This window comes from Gymnodraco acuticeps, unplaced genomic scaffold (genome assembly GCF_902827175.1).
Source record: "Gymnodraco acuticeps unplaced genomic scaffold, fGymAcu1.1, whole genome shotgun sequence".
In the NCBI taxonomy this organism is placed as follows: Eukaryota; Metazoa; Chordata; class Actinopteri; order Perciformes; family Bathydraconidae; genus Gymnodraco; species Gymnodraco acuticeps.
Genome location: NW_022990361.1, coordinates 368,427 through 391,714, shown reverse-complemented (window position 1 = coordinate 391,714; position 23,288 = coordinate 368,427). Strand labels below are relative to the sequence as shown.

The window sequence follows — 23,288 nt, the reverse complement described above, 5'->3', positions numbered from 1 at the left end:
TTCCGCTGGTTTTTTGCAGACTCCCCACTTGAAAGGGACTCGAGGCATCTACTGGACGTTAATAACAGGATTTCACTCCGCAGCTTTTCTTTTAGACTTTTTATTTAGTAGATTATGCAGCTTCATTCAGCAGCTTTATTCAGCAGCTTTATTCAGCTTCATGCAGCAGCTTTATTCAGTAACTTTATTCAGGTGAAAAACCTTTAAACAAGAAAGGTGCATTTTAGTGATCAAAACAAACAAAACATGTAAATAAACCTCACTATCAAATGCTTCTAACAAACAAAGTGAACATGAATGAATAACTTTCTCCCCTTTTTAGCAGGACTCTTCAGTGGGTCAAAACAACAGGATTCTAAGTCAATCAAAAATTAAACTTTCCAAATATAAATCCCTCTCTCTCCCACCTATCCCTCCGAAGATAACCAACAGAGCGTCCAAGCACAGAATGCCCCCCACAACCAGCGCACCACACTGAAACCTACTCTCTGAGCAATGCTGCGCAGAGTTTTGACAAGACACGTGACACACACGCAAACAATCCAAACAGAACATAACATCAACGGCTCTGCGGAGCTCTTACACAACATTTGTATCTGCTCTTACCGGCTGCCTGTCCTGACTTAGTAGAAAAATGCCTCCCGTCTGCATGCTTCCGTCTCCCTGGATCGCACAGCAACTATTTAAATACCTTCTTCCTACTGCAGCTGGGGCTCTCCGATTAGGGTGATTGCACCCAGCTTGCTAGAGGAGGCAGGACTGCCTGCGATCATTTACACCTGTTGACTATCCCTACTAATTGGTGACTTGTTTTCTGACTACTTGTAATCTGTTTTTACTCTTGTATTTATTAAAGCCTTAGGCTCTGTTTGACTTTACAGTTACCTTTCTTTTGTATCCTGATTACGTAATCCCATTATATTTAAAAGTAGCAATCAATACATTTCCCAATATAAGGAAGGTCCATTTAAGGGTTAACAGACCTTCTGGGGGTGGGATGTTCCAGTCTGAGTCGAGCTGGGGAACCCTGCTGTGTCAGGACAAGTTTGAGAAAGGAGATGCTTTTTCTCTAAAGCTAAAGTCAACATGTTCTCTGTCCAGGACAGCATCTATAGACAACGCCATTTGTTGAACTTGGAGCCAAACTTTCCAAAGTTCAAATGTTTACTTTTGTTCACTAGAATTGGGCACTTGGTAACAACATCATTCCAAGAGCAAAACTGTGCATCTTTCAGTCATTTTGGTGTGATTCCGTAATACAACAAAAGCATCTTTCCAGTCCTTTACCAAGTCATTTAGAGGACATAATAAGAGACGGAAATCAGGTTCAACAATTAAAAACAACTAACTGTTGGCACAGTGAACATTTCATTACAAAAAGGGTTAGGATGTTGCATAAGGTATTGGCTTCCAGTTAGTCTAATAAACACTATACGGCCCGGCGCCAATAACAATATTTGGCAAGTTGCTGAAACACATAATTACAAGTATGTGAGGAGGACAGAGTGCTTTGAAAATAACTTTATTGTCCATAAGAAATAACAGTGAAAAGAACAGGACATATCACTGCTTGCATTCTGTTTCTCACTCCCAACTCTCACCGTGTAGCTATGTCATTCCAAATGCCACATGGAGTATATGGATATAGATTTGCTGTAGAGGTAATTAATGTTGGAACATTTAGGAACAGTTATATTTGTAATACTTAACAGTTACTCGTGCATTCTTTTTTGACAAACCTGAAAACTCTGCAGTGAGAACACAAGCTTCCACGTAAAGGAAAGAGAACATTGGATTGATTTTGTCTGCCATCATTTAAAAGAGTCCAAAACAAAGCCCATTTTGGAGTAGAAGTTTACTGAAGCCAAGCCTCAGAATAAAACAGATCCATTTAGCTTCATTCAGATTCTATTAGTCAGGTAGCAGCGCTGCCACGTCCTTCAGAATCATTACCAATTTGAAATAACAAAGTCAAGCCTACCCTATGTAGAGAAAAGCATTGGCTTTGCAACATAGTCACAGTTTTATTAAAGAAAGCCTACTCAAAACGTAAAACAAACAAATGAAAGCACTTATTTATATATGGACCCTTGACAAATGTAAACTTTCTTTCCTTTCACATTTCCATCCGTCCAATTCAAGCATAGCTACGTCTGCGCTGTCCTCAGTGCCCGAGAAGCCCAGTGCCTGCAGGAACACAGAAACTCGGAGATTAAAGCAAAAACTAACTTTCACTAAAAATAAAACCAAATCATTCAAACGTATTACATAACAATACTGCACAATACAGTAAAGAGTTAACACGACCAATTGATTCAACCGAAGAGCAGGATCACAAATACAAACATTTGGTCAACTTTCCGTATTCCAGTTGTACTACATGTGGTGGGTATTCAGAAAGTGGCTTCAATGCTAAGGTGTCCAAACAGGCTCAAATCCTTCTCCTTAATAAAGGACACAGTGTGGATTGGAAATGTTATGAAGAGGCAAGACCCGATACAATACTAACATAAAGATGTAGTGTTGGGGACGTCACTTTCCCATTCCTCTGGATCAATGCCTGCATCTCACTTTGTTCAGAAATGAGATGAACTCAACTACATGGTACGGATATCCCTTTACATTGGAATGCACCAATGAAGAGAACAGAGATGCTAGCTTACTACTTGATACCAGTCAAGTTGCCAGCATAGTGAACTCTGAAATGTTGAGCACTCCTACGTTTCATGTATAGCAGGGTCCCCAAATGGTCTTGGCAGATTTGGAACATGTTGGAGTGGAAAGGGGGTTATTGAGGATACTGAATCCATTTCAAGGATCAATAACAGCAGTTTTAACCAGAAGATGGCAATATGTGTACTCTCTGATTCTGACTGCAATGAGTAGTGCTGCGACCATTGGATATAGAGAGCACAAGATTCAAATGACCATCTCTCCTGTGGACAATTGTTCTTCATGAAAATAAGCAATCTGACCAATCCAAATTATACAGAATCCACTAAATCTCCCAAAGTGACCCAAAATTCATCAAAATCAGCCCATAGTGTCCTTTTTCTGTTTAAAACTGCTATTATTGATCGGGAAATGTCAGATATGGATTCAGTATCCTCAATAACCCCCAAAGGCACTCAAGAATTCAGCCTTTTTAAAACTATTCTTTACATAGCCTATAATACTAATTCATGCTAATTAACGCAATATAATGCTCATTTTGAAAATTGCCCAACAATCATGTTAGCATCCGGCAGTTTCATTGTGTTGGGGACCCATACTCAACATTTCTAACATAACACTTTGGTGTAATCAACATTTCCGGGTTCACAATTGGCAAATAAGAGAAAAAGTGTAGAAGAAAACAAACATATCAAATGGAGAGAAAGCATGTTTACCTTTAAATCCCTCTTCAGGCATTCTCACTGTGAAGGAAAGAGATGAGACACAGTATTATTATAGATTATCTTTTATTAATGCCATATCTTTGAGGAGAAGATAATGACATACCCTGATAGACATCATCCATTGCAGCATAGTCTGCTATTGGCTCATCAGCCTGAAAGGGAACAATGAATGAATGTTGTGGACCAAAGGAAAGGATCTGTAGGGCTTGGGATTTCTATAGTAACAGGTACCTTTAGACAGATGATGCTCTCTGGGATGACGCCCAGACTACCCAGAGTTGCTGAGTCGTCCGTCAGACTTTCACCATTGATGGAGAGGTTCTGGTCGAACGGAGCCACGGAGAAGGCATGCATAATCTACGGTGTGGAGCACAGAAATGTTAGTTCTGTGAACACAGAACATTTATTGACTGTGGAGCACAGTCAATAAATGCTTTTGAGAAACTGTTCTGGTTAGCGCTTTCAGATACTTGAGTAGAAGGACAGATTGGGTTTATGTGAACCTACTTTCATCTATTCACCCTCTAGATGTCATTCTACATTCATCTGAATGCGTCAGGCTTGTATCCACTGATGTGGAGCCCTCACCTGTATTTTTAGCTCTTTAAGTGTCTGATTAGCGGAAACAATCAGCGCTTTCTCTCCTCTGAGTTTCCTGTGCCGGGTGCTCCTCCTGATTCCACCTAGTCTGGTCATTTTGGTCACAGGGACGGTAGCTGCTGATGCTGAGCTGCCGTCATCCAACTTTAGCCGCTTTGCACCATCTTGAGACTGAAACCAAGTACAGATTAATAGCTGCTAGTTGTAACCATGTGTTTATTTCTCATCTTTGCCAGCACAAACAAATGCTTAAAGCTTGGGTAGGTCAAAAGCCAGCACCAGTTAGTTACATTTTTTGTAATGATCCAACTGAAAAACCCAGCCCAATGTTGCCAACTCTTTTCAATTGAAAGTACCCGTGATCCAGTGGCGAACCGTGTCTCTCAACTGGACCTTCTGTAGACACAAGATCTGATTGGTTGCTTTCTTTTCTAACACAAAACTACTGAAATGCGTAGTGCATGGTCCGAGAAGGACAAACAAATCAACGTAACACTGTAATATTACAGATCAGCAACACAGATACCATTCTCATTTTATTACATTTTATTTATATAATTAAATCGATTGTTTGTTTGTTTTATCTGAGTGTTCCAGGGTATTGAAGGCCCTGACGGTTCGCCACTGCCGTGATCACAGATCACAGATCACTAGTGAATTTTAGTGAAAAAAATGGCTGAGTTGGCAACACTGACAGCCCGTCCCTCCTAAGCCCCTCCCCTCATTATGAACAAACACATGTCATAGTAAATGTAACCAGTGGACATGGCTATTGTTAGCACACAGCTGTCAAGCTAGCAGCTTGCAACAGTCAGAGAGCAGAGTGCAGGCTGGCCTTCCAATTATTGCATTTGGGGAGAATAAAATCATTTCATTTTGTATTGCCCTTTTACAGCCAGAGATAGTGGATTTGTTTTCCCTTTTTGCCAAGCATTTGATTTATAGATGACTTGTCTGACTATTGTTATTTCTTGTTGATTTATTTAGAATCAGCCTTCACATTGAAAGATAAGGATTAGGATTGAGGATTAGTCTCCACACGGCTTTCAACATGGCGCCTGCTGAGCCGGAGACTAGCAACTAACAGTGCTTACTACCAGCTACGAGGGGAACCAGAGGGGGGACAAGACGCTACTGTTAACAACTCAGGACTGTGTTATCAGCAGTGAGCGCTGTGTGAGCTGCGTAAACAAAACTCAGCCAAGACTTCAGCACACTATATCTTTCCAATGAAAACAGTTGTTTGGAGCTATATCAATGCTCTGATGTAGAATATATATACTTTTACTACTGCTGCTGTTGCTAGTCAGAGTAATGGACTCACCTGGCTGAAGTCTGAGTCTCTCTCTCCATCCACCTTTGGAGGCTCCTCCTTCTCCTCCTTCTCTTCCTTCTCATCCTCTGCCTCAGAGCTGCTGGCAGTCAGCTCCGGAGCACCCTCCTTTATTATCTATGCAGAGGACAAATATTAAGATTGTGGGCATCACATTCTAAACATTAGGTAACATTACTGTTTGGAAGTCCTAAAATGTCATTTTGTCATACCCTCTGGTCCTCCATGACTTTGCGGATGTAGATGGTTGCTTGGGTATACTCTCTGAGGTCCCTCTGCTGCTGGAACAGGAAGCTCTCTCTGCACTCCCAACAGAGATCTGAACACAAACAATCACACACATAAAGGACCATGAGCCAAAGCGTTTAAAGCAACACTCCCACTAAAGGAGCAAGGTATTCACAAAGCACACTTTTTCCCACAGGCAATGAGTGTTTGCTATTTAATAATAGATTTGGAGTATCAGTCAAAGTGAACAGAAAAGCATCAGAATAAACATTGTAAAGCTGAGCCATGCACACGGGAGGAGAAGCCTTTCCCCCTGGGACTGTGCACCCTTACCAGGCTGAGTGGTGTACTGCATGGTGGTGGCACCACTGGGTGTGGTCTGTTTGAAGCAGTGGATGGAGATGGGCTGGTCCACAATGAAAAGCCGGCTGATCACTTCCCACTCGCTGGGCCAGAGCAGGGCTACACTGTGCAGGACAAACAGCACAACATGAGACCACAGCAGAGTCAGTCGCTGTGTAGCGTCCAAAATCATAAAAATATAAGAAAGAAATATAAATCAAAGCAAAGTGCCGCTGAGGCACCCGTCAGCTAATCTTACGCATGGGAAAGAATCAAGATCCGAGCAAAAGTCATTTCAGTGCGATTTATTATACACACATCAAGCCTTTCTCTTCCTTCTTACCTGATGGTAAACAAACTATAAGCCTACCGGGTGCGCCGCTCACTACCACCTGTTTCCCATATTTATAATGAGCAGGTATCCCCTCCCCCGGGGCCCAAAGGCTGCCTTTACAAAAACAGAGGCATAGTACAACTTATTTAACTTAAATAAGAATTAAAAGGTAGATTTACTATAAACAAAAAAGAACAATACAAATAAATGGATAACTATTCAATAATATAAGCTCCTAGATATGGCTTCATCACGCTGATACATCACTTCACAATTATACACAGATACAAATATATCCATTCATTAATCACAGTCCCTGTAACATCCAGCATCATACTAATAATACAATGTGCCATCTTAGCCAATGACTACCACAAACCTTTGCATTTAAACATTTGAATAAAGGCTGAGTGCTTCACAATATATACAGCATCCCAAAATATGAAATGATGTTACTCAAGTGTATGACTATTGGCTACACCCCTTATTATCAGTATGAGCGCCGGGGCGGCAGGAGCTCAGCCTTTAGGGAATCCAATGGTCGCCGGTTGGAGTCGGAACACTCTGAGACATTTCTCTCTCTTCATTAGTGCATGTCTATGCTACCTGTGTCTGTCTGTGTGTGTGTGTGTGTGTGTGTGTGTGTGTGTATTTTGGGCTTATGTGTATAACTATAAAATAACACCAGAGTGAAACCTGGATTAATACAAGTTCATCTTGATTGACTGCAGTGATGTAAAGTAACTAAGTAGATTTGCTCAAGTACTGTAATCAAGTACAATTTTGAAGTACTAATTGAGTATTTCAATTGTTTGCTGCTTTGTTCTTCTACTCCACTACATTTCAGAGGTACATGGTGTACTTTTCCTCCACTACATGTATTTAATCCCTTTAGTTACTTCACAGATGTGGATGAATGATGTGAAATCTAATCAAGTGTTGAATCAGACTTTAGTTCCACCTGGAGTAAATCCACCAGCTACCCTGCAGTATACAAAGTCATTCAAACTAGCTGCACCTTCACCAGCTTTGAGAACACTTTCATGATCAATCATTATAAAACATATCATATATATTATTCTGAGATTAACCAATCTGCACAGTGACTACTTTTACTTGAGTAACATTTGGTTTGCAGGGATTTGACTTCTAACAGAGTATTCCTACACTCTGGTACTTCTACTTAAGTACAATATATGAGTACCCTCCCCACCTCTGAAGTTGAATTGTTCTTCCAGTTGTATTCTATGTCCTTGTCAGAGGTATGATTGTCATGGAAACACGGGTTATCTGGTTTGGTTGGAAGTTGAAAAGCTAATTCTCTTAAGTTGAATAAGCAAAACTCACTGTTGTGCATCTCCGTTGATGAGGGAGTCGTAGGTGAACATGAAGCCTCCGTGAGGACAGAGCAGCAGAGTGTTGCCTACATTAGACACTGGAGAGGACTTAGTGGGCCTCCTACAAAAACACACACACAGAGGAGAGACAAATAACCACTTCAAAACTCAACTTGCAATTACACATATTCAACATAAGTGACTGGCCAAATCAGAAATGCAAGGGACAATCTAAATGCAAACTAAATAAATTGGTTCAAGTCATTACTAAAAACAGACAACTCGTAAACTTCTGTTTTTAGAAACTCATGTTATGGAAGGATGAAGCTGTTCCTGAATGCAGTCCTTCCTTCTTGTTGTGATTACAAACGCACTCATTGCTCGGGTCTTGATAGATTGAGTGGGGAAGTTCATGAGATCTTTCTAGAGGGTTATCAAGAATAACTTTTATCCAATGACCTTTTCCCTCTCTGTCTGTGTCTGTGTATTCTCTTGTTCCGATTAATTATTTATTATTTATTTTGTATCTATATCTACGCCGGGATCCGGAGTCGAGGCTGATCTTCTTGCTGTAGTCCTGTGTCTTGGATCCTCTATCCTGAGTTCTGGATTAAGTCGTGGACTTCGGGTCGCTGCTGAACCTGTCTCTGCGGTCAGTACTCAAGTTGTAAAAAAAAATCAGGGGGGATGGTGGATTTTATCACATGGGGACATCATTTGTGCTGATAACCCACCGAGGGTGGGAGACCAACCAGCATAAAGATCATTATTATACTCCTAAAACAACATGCATGTTATGGATATTCAGATACTCCTGTTAATTAAACACTTCATAAAAAATTTGATTGCAGTTCAAATACAAATATTTTATGTCAACATTCCCAATGTTACTTTTTTTAACAGAGCATTAAGTGCAAATTGAAATTGTTTACAAAATATGAAAATATATTAAAAGATTATACTGATAATACTAAATAGGACCAATGTTGTCAATGGCTGCCTACTCCACTCTCCCCCATCTCATAGAAGTTTCCAAAGATTTTCATAGTCGTGCTTTTTGGTCTCAATTTTTCTGGCTCTTGCTTTCGGATTGTTAGCTAAGCAATGGCTTTGAAGCCAAGTCTTGACATATACCTCTGGTCTGAACTTGTTCAGTGGAGGGCCAACACACTTGATGAAAAGCAAGGCTGACATGCTTTTTACCTCTAGGGAGCTTCTAGTTGTGGTTCAAATGTTCATCTGACTAAACCCACGTTCACACTCAGCTGTGGAGATGACCAGAGTGTTCACTGCTTGAAGGAGGGGTTTCAGCTCTTCTGGTGCTGGTGGTATCATTTCATCAACAGTTTTGAGTCTGACCAGCTAGCTAACACGAGAGAAACACATATAACTCCAAACTAAGTTGTTATTGCTGCTTATGTCCATAGATTCCACCTTTGGTGACTAAAGTAGTGAGTAATGACTAGGGGTGTAACGGTATCTGTATTCGTCCCGTACCGTCACGGTTCGGACGTCACGGTTCGGCACATGCAGTCACACGGCGAAGACACCTTTTTTTACGAGTGGGAAAAAAGTCTGTCACTCAGGGCAGTATTACACTATATATAATCCAGGGGGCGGTATTGCACCTAAAAGCCAGCCGCCCGTAAATAACAAATGAAGAACAAGAACAAAACACAACAAAACGAACAAAATACATGAAGAAGAAAAGTTAGCTATGGCGAGTTCACACAACACACAGGAGCTAGAAGACCCACATGCTTCTTTTAAATCAGGTGTGTGGGAACATTTCGGGTTCCCTGTGGACTACAACAATGATGGGGTGCGAGTTGTGGATCGGACGAGGACGGTGTGTCAGCGTTGTTCGACAGCGGTGCGGTATGCTAGTGGTAACACGTCAAACATGCTCAATCTAAGGACAGAGGGTGTCGTTTTTTCTCATACTGATATTCTGAACAATCTGTGCTGTTGTATTTGCTGTAAAGTGTCTCTACTGTAGGCTATTTTTATTATATGTACAGCACTTTGGCTCGACCAAAAATCATTTATAAATGTGCTATATAAATAAAACTTGACTTGACTATTTCATTCATTTCTGCAAACAAACATACCTTATGAATTTTCTCCATTCCTCCACAAAAAACAGCGGGACTATGTAAAGTACATCGGTGTCCTAGAGAGACAAACAAGAGAGCAGTTGCTGTATTCACCTGAATCATAGTGTATCATGACATTTGCTGGATTGTCACGATGATATTAAAGGGCAATTCATGCTGCACTATAAATATGTGTTTTAGGGTGCATTCACACCTGATAGTCCGCTCTCTGGTGCGCACCAGACCACAGTTTGTTACATTGTTTCATTTTTCAGAAGGTTCGGTTTCCGTTCACACGGGCAAAACTCAAACGGACTATAAACTTTAAACACAAGTCATGTGCACGGAAATGCTGTTCAACCATTGGTCAGACATTAAGGGGGTAAAAACGCAAATCCCGGCAATTTCTACCGGAGCCTCCGCCATGGAGCATCGGCACTCTCGGCAGGTTATTCTCATGCTGCTGTTAATCTGGAGATCAACCGACACTAGCGGCCCGCGCATATGATTATATAATCAGACAACGTCCGTTAAAAAACATTATAACATAATGAGAGACGTTCTGCAGTAAGGAGGGGCGTTTCATCGACGACAGGTGTTCTTACTTTTATGTAGCTGACGGAGAATTTTTACTTTACACGACACTGTTCAACACTTAATTCCGCTTCACTCTTTCACTAAACAACCGCGAATGTCTTCAAAATCTTTAGCGAAAGAGTCTTTCGCTAAAGATTTTTAAGACATCCGCGTTCTTGTGACACGTAAATACTACGCTTCCTATGTTTTGGTGCAGACTGCTTTCACACCAGCAATGAACCGCTCCAGAGTTCGAAAGCAAGCGTTCCGAGACCACCTATGTTAGCCGACCAGAGTCCGGTTGTTTAGTTCACTTCAGAGGTCTCGGACTGCGTTCACACCGACCCAAACGAACCGCACCAAGCGGCTAAACGCACCAGGGTTAGATTCAACCGGACTATACAAGGCAGGTGTGAACGCACCCTTAGTCTAACATGTCCTGCCCATTGAGCCTCTATTGCTCTATTCTTTATACAGGGATGCAAACTCATCAGGTATGAAAAAGGTGACAAGGATTCGAGCCCCCCAACCCCACGGAAGATCGGCTTTAAAATGAGGAATAACAGGATGTTAGCAGTCAGAACAACTAAAGCAGCAGTTAGTAATAACAGAAACGCCAAAGAGTCACATCTAATAGAAATATATAAAAGCATTTATTTTAATTGCAGCAGTCCGTTTATAATTTTGGCAGCACTGTTGAGCATTTTGAAAATATATTTTCATGCCTCTGTTCAAGGCTTAGTCTTTCTATCTTTATAGCCACTGGTGTAAAGTAACTAAGTTCAAAAACTCAACAAGTACTATACTTGGGTACAATTTTGAGATACTTGTACTTTATTTAAGTATTTCAATGTTTTGCTACTGTGTTCTTCTTCTCCTCTACAGTTCAGAGGTAAAAGGTGTACTTCTCCTCCACTACATGTATCGAATCCCTTTAGTTACTTTACAGATGTGGATGAATGATGTGAAATGTAATCAAGTGTTGAATCAGACTTTAGTTCCACCTGGAGTAAATCCACCAGCTACCCTGCAGTATACAAAGTCCTTCAAACTAGCTGCACCTTCACCAGCTTTGAGAACACTTTCATGATCAATCATTATAAAACACATCATATATATTATTCTGAGATGGACCAATCTGCACAATGACTACTTTTACTGTCGCTACTTTCACTATATTTAGATGAGAATACTTTTCTACTTTCACTTGAGGAACATTTTGAATGCAGGACTTTGACTGTAACAGAGTATTCCTACACTCTGGTACTTCTACTCTTACTCAAGAACAAGATCTGAGTACTACTACTTTGACTCAAGAACAAGATCTGAGTACTTCCACTTTTACTCAAGTACAAGACCTGAGTACTTCTACTTTTACTCTAGTAGCCTACAATATCTGAGTACTTCTACTTTTACTCTAGTACAAGATCTGAATGCTTCTACTTTTACTCAAGTACAAGATCTGAGTACTTCTGCTTTTACTCTAGTACAATATCTGAGTACTTCTACTTTAACTCAAGTACAAGATCTGAGTGCTTCTACTTTTACTCAAGTACAAGATATATACTTATACCACCTCTGTTTATAGCCTATGAAAAAAACTATTAGAAAACGAAGGCTAAAGCTAACGTTAGCAGATAGTGACAATGTATGCTAGCTAGCCAGCTCAACGATAATATTGCGACAGAAACACTTTTCAGTGCACATCACGCTCTGCCGCTCCGACAGGGAGCCCTGCTCTCAACACCTGAACGGCCCGTTCTAACAGCTGTTCACCAGCGGTCCAGTCTGTGCCCGGACCACAGTTAATATTAACGAACGCACCCGTAGGTAATGTAGCTGCTGAAGCTAGACCATCATCGCGGCCGCAGATTACTCCGGGTCCCAGACCCCAAAAATATTTTGATTGCAGATCTACATGAATCACACACACGACCTATTTTGGATTCAAAACGGCGAATTTCGCCGAAAGGTGACAAGTTTGCATCCCTGTTTATAGACATGTGTCCTCTTTTCAATAAGTGTATTATGTGAAGAGGTGCTTGGCGGTGTGTCTACCTCAGGCCACTTGTTGAGGATTGGCCGGTTCTTCTCATTGAAGAGGTTGAGCAGCTGGTTCTTCTGGTCCGTGGCCATCATCTTACTTACCGCCTCGTTGTCCTTTTCTTCCTGCTCTAGAGTCTGGACACACAAGAAGGAAAAGCTTTGTTTTTACAACTAACCCAATGTTTCACTCTCTTAAGATTTGAAAATACTTCAAAAAGCTCTAGCCTGGCTATTTATCCTTTTAATCATATTCAAAGACAAAACAAAGACCTTCGGTGAGGCTTCTTTGTATTATTGCGCACGATTGTGGAACAGCCTCACAGAAGAGCTGAGGTTGGCAGGGAGCGTGCATACTCTTAAGAGCAATCTCAAGACCCACATTTTGGATTTGGCTTCCAAATGTGAAGCACTTTGAGTTACCTTTGTGTATGAAAAGTGCTATATCAAATCAGCTTGACCTGATTTGAAGATTAAGAGAACAGTGTTTTTGTATGAATATCTACAGTCTTTATTTGGGCTGATTTTGAGTTCAACATTTAGGTTACAGGGCTTTAACAGAGCCTACGCACATGGCCTTCGTAGCTAAGGTACACTTCCTTCAAAATGTAAATCTATCAGCTTGTTTTCTCCTAACTTTCTGATGCTGGTCCAGATTGTTGATGGTGAGGACAACATGAAACATGTCAAACTAATCTTAGTGATGTTACACATATAGCAAAGCCATCTCCCTTGCAAAACGTTGTCTGATTGATAACTGGATCAACGAACATACAACAGCAGCAATTGACAAACACCATTACTCTGAATAATTAAAGATGGATGACTGAAATGTCCATATAGTGTAGCAGTTGTTCTATAAAGTTCCATCTTTACACCTGCAACCGCTAGGCTTAGAGAAAACACTTTCAGAAAGTAAATGTGTAAGGATGCAGGTGAGGTATCAGTGTGCTTCAGCACTGGGTGTAGTGTCAGTTCACTCACCAGGCACAGCTGGCAAGGCTCTTGGTTTTGGGTGAATTCTGGGGCTTTGGGGAAGTATTCCCTTAGCTTGGCCCAAACTTCAGAGGACACCAGCTTCCGTTCTGTCTCCAAAATACTCAGACCCCCTACAGCAGGAATACACAATTAGGAACCAACGATTGGAGGTTGTTATATAGAATAGATAGAATTGGAGGATGAAGCCCTCTTCAATGGTCACACATGCAGAGCACACAGGGAAATGTGTTCTCTGCTTTGAACCCATCCTAGTACTAGGAGCAGTGGGCACCTATCGTACAGCGCCCGGGGAGCAGTGTGTAACAGTCAACAGAATTGAAGGTCATTGTTAAAGTATTTCATTAAGATCATTCTGGATGTTGGTACCGTGAGTGCAGACAATGTCTTCATTGAAAGTCTTCATGTCATCCTCGTTGCCCTCTGAGAGCTCTGAGCCAAACTCTACAATCAAACAATACATTACTGTTATTTATATGTTTTCTGACAAACCTTTCCAAGGCCAATTGTATTTCAAGACAGAAACAAATTGGCATTCATGTCTCTCACCTTTGCTGTTGCTGTGTGGTCCCTGTCCATTCGTCTGGCCATTGCTGTGTTTGGTTTCCTGTTCGTCTTCGTCCAGCTGCTCTAATGCCAACTGCCTCCAGCTACGCAGAGAGGCTTTGCCCGTCCAGTAGCCCTCACCACTGACGCACATCCACACACACACCATTCATTTAGATATGCAATTCTGGATTGCTCATTGAGGGTTCCATCTTATGAAGGAACTGCACTGGTTCTGAAATAGCTTTCTTTAGCTCTTTTCAGAAAGGGAATACATAACAATAAAGTCTTCTTTACATGATGTTCCTTTTGGCTTGCACAATAAGTGTGTGCGCCAGAGGAAGATATATTGCTGCTGGAGTTTATAGTTCAAGTTCATGACAATTCAAATACATTTTGATCTAAACTTGACTTACTGCACCACCAACTCTTTCTTTGAGTGTGTTTACCTGAGCGTGCGTTTAACCAGGTTGGTGATTTCCTTGTAGTCTTCATGGAGCTGGTTCTTAAGGCGCAGCACTCTGCACCGCTGGCTAACACACTCTCTGCACATGGAGGAAGCTGAACATACACAGATTAGGATACGTGAACAGGTAGAAGACAAACATTGGGGTTTTAGGATGATATGCTTTCAGAACAAAGTGTTTACTAAACATGACAGGAATACCGGCAAGCAAAATCAAGCCCTGCTTTGCTTTCGTGAGACGACTAGTGATGTTAATGATTCGTCAGTGATGCAGGTAAGTCTGCGATCAATCAAGATCAACAAACTTGTTTCTCAGCTAACCTCTTTAGTTTGCTGTGGCTGTTCTTTCAAAAACTATTCATCTAATGTTTATCACTTGTATTTTTTATAGATAAATTAAAAAGAAGAAAACTGGATAAGCTTAGATAGTGCTCACCAGGTTCAGTCTGATGTAGTGTATGGCTGATGCGGCTTTCACACCAGCGCTTTTCCCTTTCTAGCTCCGAGCTAGAGCTTTTCTGGTTCAGCTCCGGTTTCCCTTTTCTGCTCCCGCTCTGTTCACACCGCCCAGCACCCGACTGGTGCTGCCGCTGCTGCGTCATGACGTCACCGTTTACATCGCTGATTTGCTCCCCAACGGCATTACGGCGCTCACAACAACGGGGAACTGCGTCGGGTCGATGATCGTGTTGCTTTTAATCACACGAAGCCAGATTAAATTAAATAACGACTTCTCCAACCTTATACTTTGCTCCAGAGTGCCGTGGTTCATTGTTTATTAATGTGTTTCTGCAGCATTTACCGACCGCTGCAGTGTTGGCTGCTCTTCCACGGGAGTTTATTCTCCCGTTAGCTCCCGGTTAGCTCACACTGCAGCGGCCGCTCTAAAGTATTCACTGTCCGACTCACACAAGCAGCTGATACATATCCCCAGTTCCCCTTAGCCTAAGTGAATGTGTGTCAGTCTGAATTTACGCTGTTTGGTATCACAACGCTGTTATGAAAGTTTCTCTGGTATAAAATGGGTGATGTTAGCATAGCAACCGAAGCTAAACTGACTACTTGCTATTGCTATCCTATTGTGGCATAAACCGTTTTCTACAGGCACATTTTACCGGCGTATTTTTATTATGATTCTACTTGTGATAGTCGGACACGACAACCTGTGCAGCCCATGTATTGATTCCATCCGATAGCTGCTATAATACAAAACAAAACGTCTGCCTCTCTCCACAATGATCAATAACAGTGAACGGATGGTCAAAGTAAGGTACAAATAAACAGAATCACACGAAGCCTGGTTAGTGTTGCCTGACTTTATAAAGTGTGTTTATAAGCACTACTGCTAGTAGGCAGGCATGACAGTCGACCCATGTTCAGGGGAGGAGGGTTTAGTTTCCTGCACGCCTCGACGTAAGAGAGACGTAAGCGACGCCACCTCTTAGCTCCGAAGCTCTTGCCTCTAGACCGACAATTTTTTGGAGCTGGAAGTGAACCGGATTCCGGAGCTAAGAGCCGGCGCCGCTGCGGTGTGAACAGGAAAAACCGGCACTTTTCAGCTCCAGCTCCGAGCCGGTGCTGAAAACGCGTTGGTGTGAAAGGGGCATTACAGGAATACCTTTAAGTGCAAGCTTACTGTTGTATTTAACATTTGGAAACATGCAAAGTGCTATACTTCAGGCTCACTCTTTAAGTCTTAAGCAGCCCTCCTACTACTATAAAGTTGTTTAGAGCTGCGCAAAGTTGATTCCATGCCAACATATTTAGTTTGAAGAATTTCAGAATTGTTCATAGTTTTAGAATAGTGATTATTGATACCTACTTCTGTGTAACTATTGAATTTGAGAGCACTAAACTCTCATGATTTGAGAAAAGATCACAGCCTGTTTGACTGACCGTCCAGTCTGGGCCCTCCGCTGTAGCGCTCGTAGAGGACCTGGGCTGCTTGCAGGGAAACCCTCTTGGTGTCTCCCACCTTGTCTGGGTGCAGTTTGCCGTGAGAACAAAGGAAGCTGGCGTTGTCGATCTCTCTTGTTGCAGTGGAGTCCTCTAGCCACTTCTTCAACCAGTCCATTGGGATGAACTCATATAACTCGCCTGAGGGGGGAAGAGCAAAGAAACACTTCAAACATAAAGACACACAGGAGTTCTGGTTGTAATGGAATACATCCAGGCTGTTCTGTGATAACAGTCTTGATGTAAACAATCCCTCAAATATCCATATTTAAAAACATATGTACAAATATTGAAATCGTAACACAACTACTAGTTTTTTATCAACACCTGACTTCTTTCGTTACTCGGACACTGGAAAATGTAGATATTATTTTAATAAACAAAACCAAGACACAGTTGTTGCTTTTGGCAAACATTCCTAATCCTATTGGTTCATCGGGGTGTTATGTTATGTACTGTACGAATAAAGGTATTCTTAGGTGGTACTTGCAGTGTTACAGGTTAGTGTTGCACAAGTAAAGCAATCTACATCCATTATTCAGCCCTTCCCTTAATTACCCTGTCTTTACTGAAAACAAACATGTACATTTTTGTGTGTTTCTGTTTCTGTGGGTGATTAGGGAATGTTTTTACCGACCGTCTTTTGCGGGTAAAAGCTCGTAGAGCTCCTTCACCTCCTCATGCTTGGCCTTGCCCTTATCCACGCTCTGTTTTCTCATTTCCGCCATCTCAGTGCACCACTCCTCAAATTTATGGTTGTCTTGGTCCACCAACCTCTGAAGGAAGGCTGCAATTGAGAGGTAAAAGAAACCATCAGACCAAGTCACATGGACCATAATAATAAACCAGACCAGAAATGCTTGCTGCTTCTTTTTCTGACTGCCATCTTTGTTTGTGTCAAGAAGTAAGTACATGTTTCTCATAAACAAACTAATGTGAACATTCTTCTTCTCACCTGGCACCTCGACATTGGTACAGGAGGAATCAGACTTCTCCTCCTCCTGGACCTTATAAACCAGCATGTAGGCGTTTCGGGAGCAGTGGTAGCCTTTGCTGCACTTTGGCTTTCGTGTCTGGGACTTCACCGTCTCAGCTGGGGACGAAGGATCCCAAAAGGAAGAGCAACAACTTTGAGAAGGTGAATAGATGCAGACCTGACCATCAGGTGGGTAAAAAAGGTAAGAGCATTGTGATTTTTGTTTTTACCCAAGCCCCATCATGGTGACCAGGGCATGCGGGATATGCACTTTTTAAGGTAAACATTTGATACATTTTATGAATCAAAACATAGCTTTACCATGTCATATGATATTTGTTTTAAAAAAGGGGAATCTGACCTCTGTGGCTTTGACCTACTGAACTTCAAAATCAAGATATACATTGCTGATTCAGTATAAACATTTGGAGATGGAATTGACCCAGCCCGAGTGACTGCTTTTATACAAGTAATCATCATGCTGCATCGTTTTATTTCACCTGGTTTTCAATATGATGTTTTTTAACAGTAAGGAATGTTATTCAACATGCAAGCTTACACTGGATAACAGAAGGACTGCTAGAACCTAATACAGCCTACACCAGCTAAGAATGTCACCAAGGTAGAACCATACAGCGTGTGTTTAGTAATACTCACCAATGTCTTCCTCAATGCCAAGCTGCAGCTTCTTGCCTTCCATCTTCTCAATTTCCTCGTCATTGAACTTGTACCAGTCACCGGTGCTGGCGTCCTTCACATGGGCGATGTAGTGGCCAGAGTAGGCACTGATTCCCCGATGGATCAGCACCGCACTCAGTTCATAAACACACTTCTGGTCTGGAAGAACAGTCCGTCCGAAGACGTACAAAAATCAACACACTTCATTTTCAAAGAGGCATAGAAATGTCTGCTGCTGCTGCTGCTGCTGCTGCTTGGGGAGAAGATGTAATGTAGTCAGCAAGTATTGCAATTGAAATACTGATATACTGTATATTGGAGTAGAGCAGTGCATTCCTTGTGACAGCAATCCATCACCACATAGAGCTACCCTGCTTTGACATTGTGGAACATGTCCCCCAGTAGACTATTGAAAATGTCCCTCTTGTTTCTTTTAATGCAAAGGACATGGTCTCAGTCTTTTGAATATAAAATACATATATTTAGTTTCTTCTGTAGAACTGACACGTCAGTATGCATTGATTGTTAAGGGAAAGTGCAGAATGAGTGTGTCGTAATGCTAATACCTTCTTTTCCTTCCAAGAAAGGCCCCATATCCAGCTGCTCAGGAAAACTGATGAAGGTGTTGAGCTTCTTCTTGTGGCCTGTTAGTCTAGGGAAGACAACATGCTTTAGTTGACCTTTTCCCCTCATACCAGTACAACACATACACTGACGGTAGTGAGGAGGCAGTAGCTCAGTCTGTGGGGACTTGACAGAAACAGAGGGTTGCCTGTTTGTATTCCAAACCTATGAATGGTGTAATGATTAACAATATAGGGAAAACAGCAATTCCGCAAACATGTGAGGAATTGATCAAGTGCTTCTTCATCAGAACTACAATGGCTGACCTATCAAAGACGAAGCGCATTAGCTGCAGGTTGAGGGTTGGAGGAATGCTGTGCAGTCTGATCCTTCGAGTTGCATTCTGTTTACTCTGACAGCTCTCACAGAAGTAGCGGTTGTCTCCATCCAGCTTCTCCTCCTGCAAAGTGTAGAGGCTCAGCAAACAATCTGTGTTTTACATTTGACTGACCAAAGCATTTCAACTCATCTTATATCTCATTCTCAACTACATGAAATTCTGAAATGAATGCTGAGTAAGACATTTGCTTTTGTTTGGATTCAAAGGATCTCCTGGGAAATGAATACAAACATAGGAATTGTTGTCCAATGAAGTTGGCATAGAGGTCTGAATGTCAGGAATGAAAGCTACCTTCAGGAACTCTGTGACACACTCTGTGAGATTCTTATGGCCCTGGATGTTCAGCTCCAGCTCGTAGAATCGGGACGGCAGAGCAGATGATCGTCCACACTCGTTACAGCTGAAAAACAAAAGGAAAGATTCCAGCACAGGATAGAAAATGTATTTTTGTTTTGGCAAATGCATTTGTAATTCAAAACACCAACGATGACTTTTCTAATGCAATTTCAATGAGTCTAATTCAATATGGTGCCAGTCCTCAACTCACTTTCTTTTGGCTCAATATCTAATCAATCCTATTCTTCTTATAAAAGCATAGTCAACCTACAAAACAACTTTCTGCCTTTTTCATCATTATTGTCCAAATCCAAATGATGACTCTTATAAAAGCATTCTCCTTATTAAACCCAGCATTATGAATAAGTGGTATAAAGTCACTTGTATCTAGCTCTGTAAGAAGAACAAGGCCTCGACAACAGACAAGGTTTAATGAATGGCTGTTTGAATGAATGTAACCTTTGACTTGCACCTCATCTGATAAAAGTGTAACAAAAGCAGACATGGAGGTTCATTTCAAACATCTTCTGCGTCACTGCTCTTAACTGAAAAATGTGCGGAATAGGTGTATAATATACATTTTGACTGTGATCATTTGTGGGTGGGAGGAGTCAAAAGCATTGGCAAGCAGGGATAAATGTTGTTGTTGATCATAATTGTATCAATCATATCATATATACTTTTTAGTAGATGATCAGTGTTTTATTTGCTTGAGTCCCTCGCAGTACAGAAAGACCATACGCCAACACTTTTGCTGGAGATCAGATCCAGTGTGAACAGGCTGGTTGATGTTGGCGATGAAATGACGCGGACCATGCTTCTCTTTACCTCACTAACAACTGAGGGTAAACTATTTCTAAGGCTACCAAAGTGATGTTTTTTATGCTTTGAAAAGCATTTATGTAAAGCCAGCACATGTTTTGCATCTGCAACAGATGATGACACATACTATTATATGGGATGTCACAAGTCATCGTCAGTACAGTGAAAACACAGTGAATATGGAAAGTGACGGCAAACACATTCTTCCAGACTGTGGCAATAAGCTGTTATTATCATTTTATCTTGCACTATAAAAAGGGACCTGCTGGCTTCCTTCTCAACATTCTTTGTTGAAAAAGTGCTATATAAAATGTCCTAATCCAACAATAATTAATCAAACGTAGGCCTTTAGTTGAATGTCACACAGTTAATGAAATACAAGTTGTGAAACACTTTGTACTGAAATACAAAGGTGTCAAATTAGAGTGCTGAGTGGTCTTACACAGTAACGTAGGAGAACTGTCCAGAGAACTGCCGCTGGATGACATTCTGCAGGTTGGGGTTCTTTTGCTTAGACAGCGTGTCCTCCAATACAGACAAGAAAAGCTTTGAAAACTCCTGGGCATCCTAAAAAGAGAGGGGTTGGACTTAATGCACTGTGAAAAGTCCCCAAAAACAATAATAATAAAACTAATAAACATGCCAGAAATCCAATTATGTGTGTTCATTCTGTAATCCTGAAATGAATGGTTTTTTTATTGTTAAGTTGCACAGCTGAAATCACATTTTTGACAGTTGGTCATATTTTAAGACATCATTTTGGGCTCTGGCAAAATATCCACAAACATCTTCCAACAAACTGTGAAATCAGTCCTGAATATCTAAAGCATTGTGAAACATTTCTGACAGCTTCATCTAAGGACTTACCTGCTGCTGTCCTGTGTCCAGGCCCAGTGCTTTGACCAGCCCTGAAGGGTCAATGTATTTCCTGTTGCTGTTCTGCAGCAGTGCAAACAGATACTGCAGATGCTCACATATAGACTCAGGCTCGTAATCTGAAAAAGGAAATGCTTTCATCATATACAAAAAGGTACAAAGTGTCAGCTTGTAGACATTGTGTGTTGATAACTGGAAGGGGAATGCACTACTTAAAGTATACACAATAAAAGTGAACGCACCAGACTCAATATTGTGTTCCTGGGCTCTGGCATTGTGGCACTGGTAGAGGCTCCTACGCAGCTCAAGGTTGTGGAACCACACTTGCAGGAATGTGTTGACGTAACATGTTGCACCCAGGTTGGTCAGGCCAACAAATGTGTTCTGGAAGGGGGCAGAGACAGAGAGATGAATCAACTGCTTATTTAGATATCTTCCATCTCTGGCCTTTTGATCATTTCTCAGGACCTCATGACTAAAAATAACACAGATGAGAAAAAGTTTTGCAAAATGTGTGGCTGATTAAATAAATACCTTATCGCGACGCTCTGAATTTGGGTCATCGATATTGTGGAAAGCATTTTCATCAATATCCCCAAGCCACGCCTGTTCACCAATACCCACAAGACAGTTGGGATTCCCTTTGCAATTCCTCCTGAAAGAGCAAATCAGGGTTATCCACCTTACTGTTTCCATTTCTGCTGAGATGTAACTAACTCTTATGAGTTGGGGAAATACTTCTTCAAATCTTGAAGTTTAGTTTAGTCTGTAATCAAAGCTATACGCCCATTGAAGTTAGTTTTTTATAAACAAATGAGAGCACAGATCAAGATAAAATGAGTAACATTTCAACTGCACAAACTAGTGCTCACTGCTTACCATCGTGTTGATTAACTCGTGCTATTTTGTGGTATGCCTAAATGAATATCCCCATGACCTTTCATACTAACTTAACAGGGCTCCACAAGCACGGAAATCAGACACATTATGAACATTAGCATCATTCTGACAATCTGGCCATTAGGCCTCCAAGTTTAAAATGTAATTAAACAACTAATACCGGAATTGTTTCCTGGCCTATTGCTAGCACAACAGACATTCTTCGGTTAAACATGTTTTAATATCGTAACGTTACCTGCAGGTTCCTCTCTTGCAGGCCAGGAGACTGACGCGATATGCTAGCTCGATGTGCTCCTGCCTGATATCTTCTGGCTTCACCGATTCCACCCAACGCCAAGCCGCTTTCTCCAACTGTAAACGGGGCGCCATAATCCTAAAATGTAACGTTAACCACACAGTTATGTATGATTCGAAAGAAAGCAACCCAGCTAATGGTTTAAGGTTAGCCAAACTATTTCATAAATGCTAACATAGCCGGCTAAAAGGCTAAGCGAGTTCTTACAGGTCATAGCTTGGTTCTTACGAAGCAACCTTCCGTTAGCTGTGTGATGCTACTTAACATAGCCAGCTAATATTAGCTTACTTCTTACCATACTATCAAATTAAACTTTAAAAGTTTGCATTTTACTCCAGACATCGCATCAATAAATATAGCACTGAAATAACAAATTACGACGAAGGTAGTTGTAGGGTAACGCCAGGAGTAGGGACTACCCTTGTGCTAACGTTAGCTATCTTGCTAAAAAATGTAGCTAGCCCGACCGGCAGTGTTAGCAAGTCATTTCCCCAGAATTTTCGATTTAACGCTATCTTACGCTAACGTAACGAGTTTATTGTGTAAAGTCAACAAGTATCGAACCTTTCATGCGTGCAGCTGCTTCACCAAAAATATTTAATGTATTTTCACATTTTATTCACGGTTTATTTTAGATTTAGCGCCCTTGCGTCAATTAATAAATAAATAATGTCTCCGCTCAAAATCAACAAGACGTCAACAAGTGACGTAGGTGACGTCTCTTTGTTGTGACTGGAGGGAGGAAGTGTACTGTTTGAGAAGCGGAAACACGCGGAGCCTTCAGAGGACACCTTCCTGTTCGATAATACACCCATGGTGTATGGGATTAGTTTAGTTTCATAAAGATAAAACAAGACTTTCTCAGAATCAAGCAAAACTAAGAGTTTAAGAGAAAAACAAACTCAGTCAAGCTAAATATAATTTAAAAAATAAAACTATTAGTTGCACACAAATCATTTGTGTAATCATGTAAACTATAAGTATTTTTTCCTTGTTTTAACATATCTTTTTGTTTGCAGTTCTCTAACCCTAAGCTAAAGGAGGTTATAAAGGAAGTTTGAAACCTCCTTTCCTATCATCTAGACTAGAGAATTGGAACGACACTTATCATGGCTGCCACTGACGTACTTCCGGCAAAGTATGGAGAGTCGGAGTGACAAAGACCATGACACTGTTCCCCCTGTCTTTAC

General features: G+C 41.2%; 1 protein-coding gene across 4 annotated transcripts; it reads right to left on the bottom strand.

Moving 5' to 3' along the window:
* Window positions 1-1,506: 1,506 nt before the first annotated feature.
* Window positions 1,507-22,849, bottom strand: usp48 (ubiquitin specific peptidase 48). Of its 4 annotated transcripts, XM_034224211.1 has the most exons (28): window positions 22,663-22,849; window positions 22,039-22,176; window positions 21,438-21,558; window positions 21,146-21,287; window positions 20,895-21,022; window positions 20,470-20,594; window positions 19,161-19,269; window positions 18,796-18,929; window positions 18,472-18,557; window positions 17,885-18,064; window positions 17,207-17,344; window positions 16,889-17,038; window positions 16,192-16,392; window positions 14,279-14,390; window positions 13,833-13,972; window positions 13,653-13,727; window positions 13,272-13,396; window positions 12,303-12,425; window positions 9,684-9,745; window positions 7,583-7,693; window positions 5,893-6,026; window positions 5,544-5,650; window positions 5,323-5,448; window positions 3,987-4,169; window positions 3,630-3,755; window positions 3,502-3,550; window positions 3,390-3,416; window positions 1,507-2,187 (listed from the first exon to the last, which is right to left on the bottom strand). In XM_034224211.1, the coding sequence occupies exons 2-28, from the start codon at window positions 22,170-22,172 to the stop codon at window positions 2,165-2,167; spliced, it is 3,171 nt and encodes a 1,056-aa protein (XP_034080102.1). In that variant the 5' UTR covers window positions 22,173-22,176; window positions 22,663-22,849; the 3' UTR covers window positions 1,507-2,164. The 4 variants fall into 4 exon arrangements, 1 of the variants encoding a protein (XP_034080102.1); XR_004569777.1 differs by lacking the exons at window positions 1,507-2,187; window positions 3,390-3,416; window positions 3,502-3,550; window positions 3,630-3,755 and having other exon boundaries at window positions 4,144-4,169; window positions 5,893-6,021; XR_004569778.1 differs by lacking the exons at window positions 1,507-2,187; window positions 3,390-3,416; window positions 3,502-3,550; ... (8 more) ...; window positions 13,272-13,396; window positions 13,653-13,727 and having other exon boundaries at window positions 13,863-13,972; window positions 16,118-16,392.
* Between the last annotated feature and the right edge of the window lie 439 nt (window positions 22,850-23,288).

Excerpts from the sequence above, each read along its gene's own strand:
- usp48 (XM_034224211.1), bottom strand. The coding sequence starts at position 22,172 with ATGGCGCCCCGTTTACAGTTGGAGAAAGCGGCTTGGCGTTGGGTGGAA. Across the intron at positions 13,397-13,652 it reads AGACATTGTCTGCACTCACG|GGGGTCTGAGTATTTTGGAG; the intron begins GTACCAACATCC and ends TTCCTGCTGTAG. Across the intron at positions 3,417-3,501 it reads AATGGATGATGTCTATCAGG|TGAGAATGCCTGAAGAGGGA; the intron begins GTATGTCATTAT and ends TTTCCTTCACAG.